Raw genomic sequence first — 13078 nt, 5'->3', positions numbered from 1 at the left:
GAGGAACCCCCAGACACTAGGATTCACTGGGTCCCGAGGCGTAGGTTCCCCAGAGGCCCCCTTGGCTCCTTCGTCCCCCTTCAGGACTGGGAGGCATTTCTATTGCAATGGAGGCCTGCTGGTAGAAGCTTTTCCCGTGAACGGGTCAAACGGGTCCCGCCCTTCACATGTGTCCTCAGGACCCAACCTGGTTTCTCTTGAGTCCCCAGAAGTGTCGGAGATGAGGCTTCCAAATCTGCTTTTCCGTGATTCTTGGGCTGGCTTGGGGGGGGGGGGGGGGGGGGCCGGGGGGGGGGTGGAGTGTGGGAGAACGGGGAGGGTGCACCCCAGGGCTGGGAGTGGGAGAGGCAGGCGCACTGACCTCCGCCATCTGAAACTCCTCTGCCTCCAGACACCTGGGGTCCTCTCTGCAGAGCAGTGACCTTGATGGAGGAGCAGCTGGGACTGTTGAAAAGGGGAGGACAGGAGCAGAGGCCTGGGGAGGCCAGGAGGGACTAGTCCGGCCACCTGGGGGACTGGTCACCAAGAAATGCACCGGGGGGCAGCCCACACCAGGCTGGTCCTGCAGCCCTTGCTCTGGGATGGCCGGGGTAAGGCAGAGCAAGTCCAGGGTCTGTGGGTGGAGTGCCAGCTGCCAGGCGGGCCAGCAGGAGAGCCTGGAGGTACCGCCGCTCCCTGGATGGGCTAGCAGTTGGTTCCGTTAGCCACCTGCCCACTCCCAGCCCTCTCCCTCCCCTCTCACTGCTTTCTGCAGACAGGGGCCTGCTCCCTGCCTGGGCCACGGGTGCCTCTGCCCTGTTCTCTCCTTGGGCCCATGTAGTGAGCAGGCTCCCCCAGAGCTTCCCCGCAGCGGGGCTGGGATCCCAGGCCGGATACCTGGAGCCCAAGACGGGCCTCTTCAGGGACTGGCTGGAGGCAGGGGGGCAGTCAGGGAGCCTCTGGCCCGGCCCTAGTTGAGCTGTCTCCAGAGGGGCTCCAGCCTATTGCTGGGCAATGGGGAGGTGCCAGGCTTAGGGAAGCCAGCCCCTGCCCCTGCCTCAGAGAGGGGCATCCTGGACAGGTAGCAGTAGGAGAAGCAGCAGTCCCACCCAGGGGGCCTCTGTGTGGACACACTGTGTTCCTTACAGCAGGACCTGTATTAACCAGCATAAGGCCTGGCTCTTAGTAGGCATGATGAAAACTGTTTCCAAGGGGAGCTGGGGGCCCTGAATGGGTGAGAAAGGGCATAGGCTTATCCAACGGGACAACGTGGCTGACCAGAGCTCCATGAGGCGGAGGGGTGGATACCCTATGAGGTGAGGGAACACTGCAGAGGTATAGACGGACCAGCCGGGAGAGGGAGCACCCCAGAGGTGTAGATGGATCAGCCAGGATCAGCCAGGAGAGGATCACAAATGCTGGGGTACAGAGCAGATTGGGTGGGTGGGGCATAGCATGGAAAGCCTGCCATCTGGGCTGCTCGTCGCTGCAGGGCGCCTCACTGTGGAGCAGGTGCAGACAGGACAGAAGGCAGGAAGCCTTGCTCAGTGCACGATATAAAACGTTTATTGATACACATTTATTGTCTTTCATAAAACTTGCATTGGCTACACGGGGCCACTGTGCTTGGAGGTGGGCTGGGGTGGCCCGGTAGAGCCATGCCCACTCTCAGGTGGGGGCTGGAGCCCAGAGACTCCTGGACAGTGGGCCAAGTTTCGAGGACCAGGCGCACAGCAGCGCGAGCACACTCTGTGCTCCGGGAGGCTGCCCAGGGGCTGGCCGGCATGGAGTCAGAAGAGAGTGACCCGCTCCAGCTGGCCGAGGCCCCTTCCTGTCCAGCTGCTTGCCATGACCGTAAACTCCCCCGTTAAAATCACCAAAGGATTTGGGCAGGGACGTTGGGTGCAGAAAGACGGAACAACAAGGCAGGTTAGCCAGAACCCTCTTCCAGATAGCACCGATGTGTTCAGGTTGGCTCGCCAATACTGCCTCGAGGGGGTGGAACGGAGAGAACAGGTACCCTGATGGGGGTGAAGCTGCTGCCCCAAGGGGCGGTGGTGCTGGCTGCGTCATTTTCAAGGAGGGCTGATTGAAAGGGGCAGGAGATGGACGGGGTTGGGTGATCCCTCCCTCCTCTCCTTTTGACCAGCCTGGGAGGAGGAGGAACCCCACCCCCTGGGGCCACTTCCGAACCATGGACCTCTGGCCACAGAGGAGAATGGCTGGGGGAGCCTGGCCGGGCCAGGGGGCCTGTGTGTAGGTGGCTGCTCCGTCTCCCGGCCGGCCACTCCTAGAGCCTCCAGCCCGCGGAGAAGGAGGCGTGAGGGGCGGGAAGCAGACTTTCCTCCTTGCACTTGGGCACCGGGGCAGCTGCCCAGCTCCTGTCCAGCAGCAGAGGGTCTCTGGAGGCCACGGCCCCTGCCACCCTCCAGGTGCTGGCCACTCAGGAGGCGTTCCCCGAGGGGCACTGCATCTCCATGGTGACCGTGTTGGGTGTGCCGCTCCCGGCCTCCCCCAGCTCGGCACCGTCTCGCAGGGCCCGCTGGAAGACCACCCTGAGAGGCTCCCACAGCCGCTGTGACTTGTCCCTTCCGGCCAGGAAGTAGACGACGGGCTTGGCGCTGCTGTGGATGCAGATGCATAGGTCGGTGACGTACTCAGGGAAGGGGGCTGGGATCTGGAAGACCCAAAAGAGGAACCAGTCGATCCCTAAGTAGATGGAGGACACGAGGAAAACAGAGACCATGGCCAGGATGACGTGGTTGAGCTTGGCAGAGCGCTGGCGCCGCCGGGCCCGGCATTCCACGTGCAGGATGAGCACCAGGCAGGGCAGCACCATGAGTGGGCAGAAGATAAGGAAAAGCAGGATGCCCAGGAAGGCGTCCATGGGCCTGCAGGCCCCGCCAGAGGCCCGGTGGGCCAGGAATACACAGAAGTAGTTGTGGATGCTGGTGACCAGGAGCGACAAGGTCCAGAGCAGGGCGCACACCACAGCCGACAGGCGCTTGGGCCGACGGCGCCAGTACCAGACGGGGCAGATGACCGACAGGCAGCGCTCCGAGCTGACGGCGGGCAGGAGGCTCACGCCGGCAACAAACGTGCAGAGTCCCACGATCCTGGACACGGCGCGGACGTAGTCAGCGAATGTGCCCAGGAAGCCACCCGTGTTCAGGATGGAGAACACAGCCTTGCTGAAGAGGTAGCCGATGTCGGCGCCGGCCAGGTGCAGGAAGTAGACAGAGAAGGGGCTCCTCTTGATGGAGAAGCCGAAAAACCAGAGGACCAGCCCGTTGCCCACCAGGCCGCACAGACAGAGGAGCAGGAAGATGTAGTTCATGACGGCGGGCGGTGGCAGCATGGTGATCTGCTCAATGGTCAGGAAGCCACGGCTGTAGAGCTCGGGGGCCTCACTCACGTCGGGACACATCTGTGCAGGTGCAGAGGGGAGACACTCATGATGCGGGCTGGGCCCCACCCCCAAACCTGCACCCTTGTCCAGGCTGATCACAGGCTGGTAGAGTCCCTCGCTCTGGAACAATGAACTGGCTGTAACTAGAGCAGAAGACACCCTTGCTCCCACATAGTGCCACGACTCTGTGTCCCCGCGTCTGCAGCTAGCGGCCTAGAGGAGTGACTGCGAAAACAGTCCCTGATAAAGGCCCGGGACTGCCCACCTGTCAGAACAGACTCTGGTCAAAAGGTGTCCGTGTCCTGAACGATACGGAACAACAGAGAAACCTTTCCAGATTGAAGGAGAATGGAGAGCCGTGGCCAATAAATGCGAGGCTGAATCCTAGATTTTAGAGTTGCCCTAAGGGTTGCTGTGAAGGATATTAGTGGGGTGGTGGGGGAAATGTGCATCCGGACTGGGTATCCCCGTACTGCACCAACGTTAGATTTTCTGAGTAGAAAGATGCGCTGCTGCCCTGCACTGGAAGTCCTTGTTCTTAGAGGGCCCAGGCTATTTGGGGGCAAAAGGGCTTGGTGTCTGCAGTTTACTTTCCAACGGTTCCGGGAAAGAGTCTATCATGAGACGCATAGAGAGAGCCCAGGGAGCAAAGCCTGCCAGCTGGTGAAGGACACGCACATCTGCACTGCGCTGTCCTTGTGAAGTTTCTGTGCATTTGCCATTTTTCACACCAAAACATGAAAATATTTATTTAAAAAATAGAATAAAGTCATTGATTGGAAAAAGTGGGCCCTGGCCCTAACTGGAGTGGGAGGCTGTCCCATAGTGGGATCAGAGAGACCTGGGGACTCAGAGGCAGTCCCTTGCAGGGCCAGGGTGACCCTGAGTCTCTGGGTCATGAGGGATCTGGATGTGGCCCAGGGCCCCCCTGGGGAGGCGGAGACTCGGGGCAGCTCTGGGGAAGCACTCTGATACTTGAACAATCTATCTGGCTGACCGAGTGCACCAGGCTGAGTATCTTGCCTGTAAATTCTGGGCTGGGGATAAATGCATGAAGGTGGGCCAGGTGCAAGAAACGGGGTGTGAGGGTGCAAACTGGAGAGCACCTATCCTGAGTAAAGTGGGCAGCTGCTGGGGGGGGGGGGGGGGGGGGGGGGGGGGGGGGGGGTGGGCAGTTGAAACGGGACCGTGGGCTGAGTGGCCCGTCATCCTTTTCCCCCCTCCCCAGAGAAGCCAGAACCCTAGATTGTTATGTGAACTACCCTGATCTTTAAATGTTCGCATTTAAAAAACATTGTGTGGGCCAAACATAACACATCTACGAGCTGGATTCATTCTCAGGCTGTCATTTTGACCTCCCATTCCAAGCAACAAGGCTGCCCAGAACACTGTCACTCCCCTCCCTCAGCCTGGCAGACATCACTAGTCCATCCCAGCACTCCTTCCCACAGAGCCTGAGCCTGACACCCCCCCCCAGGATCCCCCCCCCAGCTTAAGTAAGGCTGGGTATCGATTCCCATTGCTCATGACTCTCCCCAAAAGAAAACAAACGGAAAGGTTCTTGAGGCTGGAACATTCCGCCACCTTCCAGATGGCCCCCAGCTTTGCCAGATACCCCACAATGGTGGCGGGGGGGGGGGCTTCTGTCAAGGGAGTCTGCAAGCAGAGACTGGAGGTATTGGCCAAACTTTGGGGAGACTCTGTGAGGTCAGGGCAAGCGCATTGGGGGGGTCCTATTCATCACCCATCATCTTCCAGGCACATTTATTGGCTTAGCATCTCTGTCTATCGACCCCCAAAACCCTTAGCTTGCTCTTTCCTCAGCCTTTCCTGTTGGTGGCTTTGACCACTCCAGGCCACGGAGCAGCGGTCCACAAGACCCAGTGCCCAGACAAGCCCACGCCGAGGGATCACTCAGAGCTCCTCACAGGCTGGAAAAAGTCTGCAATCCCCTCCTCGGAGTCAGAGCGGGAGGGCCGGGTGAGTCACGGGGCGTGTAGCTGCCGTCCCTAGCCACATACCGCCTTGTAAAATGCCTGCTCTGGAGCCTGGCCCCCCTCCCTGGGCTCTGTCTTTTCTCTGGGGATTTCTGGAGACTTCTCCCCAGCTGGTCCCATCTCTGCCTCCCGTGGTTGCTGCCCACAGTGGTCACTGAGGGAGAAGGCCAAGGGCCGCAGGCCCCGGGCAAGAGTCCAGGCTCTTTTCCCGCCTCTGGGCTCATGCCAGTCTAGTTACCGTGCTGTCGTGAGCCTCAGTTTCCTCAAATGTGGATGAGGTTGTACTAGATAAACTCAAAAGGTCCTTCCAGCTTGGAGAGGGTTTTGCCCGAGATTTAGAAGGGAACTCCAGAATTTTCGAGGAGCTCAGAGAAGTAGGGAGCTGAGAAGGGCAAAAGGGGTGGGTTGGCCGGACGCCTTGTCAGGGTCTTGGCCACAGCTGGTGCCTGAACATAAACTGTGACTACACAGCACAGTGTAGTCACGGGCAGTGGGGAGGCCCAGAGGCGGCGGTGTTCCCTGGGGCCCACATCAGGGCCTCCTGGCAGGGCCTGGCCGTGGGACATAGCTGACCACCCATCTCTGCAGGGGAGAGACGGAAGGAGGCTGCTCAAGGTGCTAACAGCTCGCAGGGTGTGCACGGGGGCAGGATTCGAGGCTGATGAGGACACTGGCGATCCGGGGGGGGGGGCCCTGGAACCGGTGCCAGGCCGCATAGCGCAGAGGGTCTTCTGCCCACCTATGAGTCCTGAGACGGAGGATGGGCATGGGTGGCAGAGTGCAGGGGGAGGAGATGCTGGGCTGAGCCTGCCTCTCCCACCACACCCGGCCCTGCTGTGCCCGGAGCCCCCTCTGCTGCCTGATGGCACTTGCCTTGCTCCGGCTGCCAGGATGGGCCTCCCAGGAACAGTTCCCCGCCATCTCCAGGCCTGGCGAGTCCAGATTCCTCCCGGCTCTGCTCACCGCGGGCAGGCCCCTGGCAAAGGCAGAAAGGGTCGCGTCAGGGCAGAGGGGTTCCCCACCCGCCCAGAAGGCCCCTCCACCTTCCAGATCCCTGCCCCTAGCCCCCACAGCTGTCCCCTTAGAGGAAAGGCAGGCAAGCAAGCAGCTGGCTCCCTCAGAGGCGGGGCTGTGCTGAGCGGGGCACAGGGACTGTCCTGCGGGGTCCAGACGCACTGCCCCCTCCTGGCTGGGCTCTGCATTCACCCCTTCATCACACGCAGCAGCTTGGTCCGGCCCTGTGCTTGTAACCCGCTAAGGTGTCGGGTCTTACCACAACAGGTGACTGCAAGGCGGGACAGCCTGGTCACCGTCGGTATCACTGACACCACATCAACCCCTGGGACAATGACTCCCAGCGAGGAGCTGGACACTGTGCCAGCCAGCCAATGGCTATTGCCCCACTCGGTCCTCATTACCGGCTATGAGGCAGGAATCATCATTCCCCTATGACGGGGGCTTCAAGGCTCAGGGAGGTGCGGCCATCTGCCCAGGGGCCCCTGCGGTAACAGCTGCGCCCACTGCCGTTTGGGAGATTTGCGTATCATTGAGCCCAGAGGGGCTGCCGAGGAAAAGCAGCTGGAGGGAGCCGGCCAGGAGGGCGGTGCGGCGGCCCCGGCTCCAGGCTGGAGGATGGGCAAGCTGTACTCAGCCGGGTCAGGAGGCCTGGAAGGGGTGACGGCCCGGGGAGGGGGCATCCCTGCCTGACGGACACAGCTCCATCCTGGCCAGGCAGAGCTCATTGGTCCACGTGCCCTGGGTCCCCTTGGAATGGACTCCTGTCCCCCAATCTGAGCCCTGCCCCAGCAGGCAAGCACCTAGCCCTCCCACTGTGTGGGCGGGGAAACTGAGGCTGAGCCGCAGGCCGCTGGCCCTGCCCTCCTCCTGGAGGGAATGCTGGGCTACACGGCTGGCCTCCCCCAGAATTCCTTCCCGGCCCACCGAGGTCGTGTGTCCCTCCGCACCCCCAGCCGGGGCGGGACCGAGGCAGGCACGCGGGGAAGGGTGGCCAGCCGCGGCCTTGCTCCCCTCCCGGCCCAGCTGCCCAGAGCGTCCTTCGGGCCCACGCTTGCGCAGTGTGGTGTGTGCGAGTGTGTGTGTGTGCCTGGCGTGTGGGTCCCAGCGCGGCATGCGGTGACAGCAGGGCAGCATTGGGCCCCAGGTGGCTGTCCTCGGGTGGGGGCCCTTGTGCTCTGGAGGAAGCGGGCGAGTCCGCTGTGCGTGCCGTGTGTGCACGCAGAGAGCAGGTGCCCCTAAGTGTGTATCTAGAGCCCCACACCCCCTCCATCCATCATCTTGACTCCAGCCGGGCCACTGGCCCCAGTGCCTCGGACAGGCCTTACCTGCTCGCTGGGGCTTGCCCAAGCTCTCCCCTGCCTGCCAGCTACCGGCTTCTCTCCCATCCTTGCTGGTCCCCTTTGCTCCCCACTCACAATGTTCCCACTCCACTTGGTGGTCCTGGCTGCACACCACCCCTAGGCCTGGACTCTTGGGGATGTCCTGACTGTGAGGCTTGCCCTTTCTCCTCAGCCAAGCTAGACCCCCCCAATACCCAGATGCCCCCCAAGGGCAGCCAGCTGGGGCCAGGCACGAAGTAAGGGCCCCAGCTCACCTCTGCTGATTGCTTCCATGGGTAGGTGACCCTAGTGTGTCTCTGAGCTCTCCTCCTGCCTTGCCATGGGCAATCTGAAAGGCTCCTGCATGCATGCGGAGATCTAGAAGGCAAGGGAGTCCCGGATGGGCCCTGAGAAGACACGTGTGTGACATGTGTGCGAGCAGGGGTGAGTGTGTGCACTCCTCGGGTTGGGATGTGGCTTCTGCTGCAGCAGACCAAAGAAAAGCTGTCAGCTCCGTGCACTCCTGACCCTCCCTTCGAAGCACCAGGCCTCAAAGGGCTCTGGCCACCTGTCCGCCTCCTCTCCTTTCACCCCACCCTTCCACAACCCAGCCCCACACTTGCCGGTGGCAGGTGAGGCTGTACTCCAGGAGGCCCAGGTGGGCACAGACTGCAAGCCCCCAACCCGTCTTCCTGGCCCCTCTCCTCCCAGCTGTCACCGGCCCGCCCCCCACTGAGGGAGGCTGCATTTCCCGTTCCAGGGCCCGGGTCCCCTGCTCACAGCTCGGCTGAAAGAGGCTAATCTGGGGACAGCGGGGGCCGTCTGCGGGGGGACAGGGTGGGATGCAGCTGCTTCTCCTCCCGTGCCCGAGCTCAGCGCCACTGCAAGCTAGACAAGTGGGCCACGCCGCTGGCATGCCCGCGAACCCTGGGAGCCATCTCTCCGTACTTGGGACGCTGCCGGCTGGGTGTTACCTTCCGCTCTTCCAGAAAGCTGACTTGGATGGCTGGCACGGGTGGGGGTAGGGACAGAGGGGGAGCCCCCCCACCCCTGCCAGGAGACCAGAGCAGGAGTTGGACGTAGAGGACAGTGTGGGGGTCAGGCACTGCCAGAATGCAGGGCCTGCCACCCAGGACGGGGCCTCTCAGAGCCACAGGAGTGTGCCCGAGTCCTCTCTGGAGCCCCAGGGTTCCTGCTCCGAGCCACGTGATTTCTGGGGGCCGAGTGCCCTGACAGCGCCCACCTCGTTCTCCTCCCCCTGCCTGGCCTTCTCCCTGCAGCCCTGCTTGCCAGAACGCCCTCCCCTGGGCCCCAGGGCCCCCATGCAGCTACCTGCAGCTGTCCCGACCTTCCGAGGTCTTGTTCGCGGAGCGCGACACCCGCCTCTGACCGCGGATCCCCGGGGCAGCAGGCCAGCACAGAGCACCGCCTGGAGCCTCGGAAAAGGCGAGCTCAGAGCCTCGGACAGCCCTTGCCTGCCTGCCTGCGGAGGAGATGGCTTGGGGAGCAGAACCCGCCTCAAACCCAACTCCAGGCCCAGAGGGAGGGGGAAGGGGAGGAGGAGGGGAGGAGGGGCTGAGCCAGAGCTGGGATGAAGCTTCGGGAAGGAATGCCCCGCTCAGGAGCCCCCGCCCCACCCCACCCCCCAGCCTCACTGGGAGCTCATCTCCCTGCCTGGTGACGTCGTGTTGGCCAGAGCACCGCTGCTGGAGTCCAGCTGTGAATCTCCCTCCATCCTGCAGCAACTCGGGGCTGCCCTGGAGAAAGCACTGGGCTGTGCACTTGCTTGGTTCCTTCCTTCTGCTCCCACTGGGCATTTCGGGGCACGCAGGCCCGGGGAGGGGCAAGTCCCCACCCGGTTGTTGAAATGTGTTCAGGGGCTGTTACAGAGAAGCCAGGACAAGGTGAGGGCTCCATGGAGGGGGGAGTTGCAGGCACTTTTGAGAGGTAGGCTGAGCAGCAGGACAGCAGTGCCACCCAGGGGCCACCCCATCCCCCTTCCCACTTGGAATCTGCCCAGGGCCCCCTGCTGACATATGGAACCAGGAACCCCCTTTCCCCGGCCCTAATAGCAATCAGATGGCGCAAGTGGAAAATCACAGCGCTTGCCTGGGGGGTGTGCGGTTGGCGGGCTGTGCATGCCTGCTCCGCGGGGGATGAGTCAGGCTTCCCCCCTACCCTGTGAGCCTTCTCAGGGTCCTGGGGCAGTGAGCCAAAGCCTGAAAGGGGATGCAAGAGCCCCAGGGGTGGCTGTGAGGATGGGGGTGGTGAGGAGTGGCTTCCCAGGGAGCCACCCGGGAAGCCCCCCCCCAACCCCCCCAACCTGCGCCAACTTTCTCATGGCCTGGGGACCCCAAGGGAATTCCCCTCAGTGCTTTCCCTATGGGAGCAAATGGTGCCCAGATTGGGGGTGGGGTGGGCATCTGGAAGAGAACCCAGAAATAGAGCTTCCCTTGCACCTGCTCCAGGAGCTCCAGGCCTCTGGCCCCTGGAGGAACCCGATGTCCCTGCCCAAGTGCAAATCTCAGAGAGGATTTGCTCCCCGCAGGGTCCAGCTGGCCTTCTGGGGCCTTTGTTTTTAGGGAGAGTGTGAGGGGAGGGCTGTAGGATACTGAAGCTCATGGCCACTCCCAGGACTGAGAGAGAGGCTGGGCAGGGAGCAGGCAGCGGTTGGTGACCCTCCCCTCCTCTCCAGGGCAGGCCAGCTGGGGCCCAGCTGGGCGGCTTGTTTACATGGGGAGGCCAGGGGGAGGAGGGAGGCTGGGGGAGGCCGAATCCAGGCGAGTTCCAAGTGTAATTGCGTTTGGACACTTGAAAGGAATCGTGTGAAGTGGGCAGCGGCTCTGAAGTCCACGCCTTATTTGGTCTGGAAATCTGTTTCTTTCAAAACTAATGAGAGGCGCTTGTGAATGGTAATGCCATCCTTGGCCTGTGTTTGCTGGGTCTCCTTGCCACCCAGCGTCCCTGCGTGGAGCAGCATGTCGGGGCTGCAGGGGACAGGCCTGGAGGCCGGGCTCCTGCGGGGACAGTGAGAGAGCCCCAGCTGGGCTGGCGGAAGCACGGCCTCAGGCTCCGTGTGTGGGCCTGGCAGCATTCACCCATTCATGCCCGCCCTCCCGCCGCAGGGTGTAGGACTCAGTGCTGAGGTGACACGGCCACAGTCCCTGCTCCCTCACATCCTGTCGTGCTCTGACCCGCCCCCGCTCTGCCCTCCCCCCAGCAGAGAGGAGCTTTATTTTTAATTGTCACCTGCCATGGGCCCTGCCACACCCCACCCCACCCCACACCCCCTCCTGAGGGTGCAGGCCAGGACCCCCCTCTGCTGGGGTCCCTAGGGGGCAGGAGGCAGGCTCTGGCGGGCTAGCTCCTGACAGGGCCCTTCTGGGGTCCCCCATGGCCCTGCTGCTCTTGGATGAGGGCCGGGGTGGGGAACAGCCCTCCCGTGGCCCCTCCCACGGCCCCTCCGACTCTGTGAGGTCGCACAGCCCCCGAGGGAGTGTTCTGAGGTATTTACTGAGCATATGGGCCCCCGGGCTGAGGAACCAGATGGCGGAAGTTGGGCAGGGCGGCTCAGGTGACCCAAACACATGTAAAACCTCACCCGGACAGGAGGCCAGGTATATCAGGACGGCGTCTCTGAGGAGGGGACGATGGAGCCCGTGGGAATGTCAGGCAGGAGTGGCTCTGGTGAGGGGGGGACGGGAGGCATCCCCAGCAGAGGAAATGGCAGGAGCAAAGGCCCTGGGGCAGGGAGGCTTGTGGCACAGGTGAGTTGAGGTAGATGAGACCCAGCTGCCAGGCAACTCTGAGGAGCCCCTCTGGGCCCAGGACCTGGCCACCTTGTGCTGACCTCACCTTTCTACTGCCATCTGTGCCATGTGCTCGGAGGACAGGTGCAGGGCTGACAGTGACAACCACAGCTGCCTCTTCCCGCATCCTGTGAGCCAGGGCCTGCCTCAGTTCCATCGTTCAGTCCTCACAGCGTCCCCCGTTTTACAGATTCATTCATCATGAACAGACTGAGCACCTACTACGTGCCAGGCACTGTGCTAGGCTCCGGGAACCCACTGATGAATGAGACAGATAGTGATCCCTGCCTACAAAGTGCCCAGATCCTGGAAATGAGGAAACTGAGGCCCAAGGAGCAACTCCGTGTTTCCCTTGGACGCCTGCACCCCCCCTGCAGGACCTGAGCTGGGGCCGGGGTCCGCTTCATCTCTGCATCCCCAGCACTAGGCATGGAGGTGTTGGGTTATGAGGAGAGGTCCAGAGCGCTGGGATCTAGTCCTGGCTTTGCCTCTGATGAACTGAGACAACTGGGCCTCGGTTTCCCCAGTTGTACCATGGAGTGGTGGTGGGGGACGGGGTGATACCTCTGCTCCGTGCCCGTGCTCACCCTTCGCTCCAGCTCTACTAGGCTAGTTCTTCTTTTTTCTCAGCAGGGCTACTGAGATATAATTCACATACCAAACAGTTCACTTTCAAGCGTACGGTGGTTTTAATATATTTGAAGAGTTGTGCAGCCATCACCACCGTCTCCCTAGGGAACATTCTAGTCACCCCCGAAAGAAACCTGGTACCCATGAGCAGTCACTCCACATCCCCCTTTCCAGCCCCTGGTGACCACAGATCTACCGTCTGTCTCCGTGGGTTTACCTGTTCTGGACGTTTCATAGAAATGGAATCACACACTTAGTGGTTTTTGCATCTTGTTTATTCCACTCAGTAAAAGTCTTCAAGGTTCATCCACATTGTGGCACGTGCCAGTGCTGCGTCCCTTTTTATGGTGATAGGCTGGTTCCTTAGGGCCCTGTGCTCTAGGACCCCTTCTCTTCCACTTCACTAAGATCCTCCGGGAGACAAGGCCAGTGTAGGCTTGGTCGGCATCTCCCAAGTTAATCCCTTCTCCCTTTTGGTTTCAGCTCTGGAGATTAAAAAAAGGTCTCTCTGAGATCTAGCTGGCTTTCCTGATGGGCGAGGGTGAGTGGGGCCCCCTCCTCCTCCACTCTCCCCCTTCTCCAACCAGGCTGGACCATCGGTGATGGAAAGTGCATCTTGGGAATCTGCAGAAGCCTACATTCTCCTTTGTCCTGCATGTGGGAGATTACTCATTTGTTCATTCATGCATTCATTCATCCACCCATCCATCCATCCATCCATCCACCCACCTATCCATCCATCCACCCATCCATCCATCCACCCATCCATCTATCATCCACACACCACCCATCATCCATCCATCATTCATCATCCATCCACCCATCATCCATCCACTCTTCCATCCATCCATCCACCCATCCACTCATCCACTCTTCCACTCATCCATCCGCCCATCCATCCATCCACTCATCCATCCA

The 13078-nt window shown here is 61.5% G+C and overlaps 1 protein-coding gene across 3 annotated transcripts; it reads right to left on the bottom strand.

The window, feature by feature from the left end:
* Positions 1–2422: 2422 nt before the first annotated feature.
* MRGPRF (MAS related GPR family member F) lies at positions 2423–9233 on the bottom strand. 3 transcript variants are annotated; one of them, XM_073883352.1, is made up of 4 exons: positions 9054–9233; positions 7997–8099; positions 6259–6361; positions 2423–3406 (listed from the first exon to the last, which is right to left on the bottom strand). In XM_073883352.1, exons 2-4 carry the CDS (start codon positions 8089–8091, stop codon positions 2423–2425), a joined length of 1182 nt encoding a protein of 393 aa, XP_073739453.1. In that variant the 5' UTR covers positions 8092–8099; positions 9054–9233. The 3 variants fall into 3 exon arrangements, with proteins under 3 accessions (XP_073739453.1, XP_025735155.1, XP_073739454.1); XM_025879370.2 differs by lacking the exon at positions 7997–8099; XM_073883353.1 differs by lacking the exons at positions 7997–8099; positions 9054–9233 and adding an exon at positions 6804–6949.
* Between the last annotated feature and the right edge of the window lie 3845 nt (positions 9234–13078).

Source organism: Callorhinus ursinus, unplaced genomic scaffold (assembly GCF_003265705.2).
Source record: "Callorhinus ursinus isolate GAN/ISIS: 27379988/994484 unplaced genomic scaffold, GSC_fseal_2.0 scaffold51, whole genome shotgun sequence".
NCBI lineage: Eukaryota > Metazoa > Chordata > Mammalia > Carnivora > Otariidae > Callorhinus > Callorhinus ursinus.
This window is presented reverse-complemented; position numbering and strand designations above follow the sequence as displayed.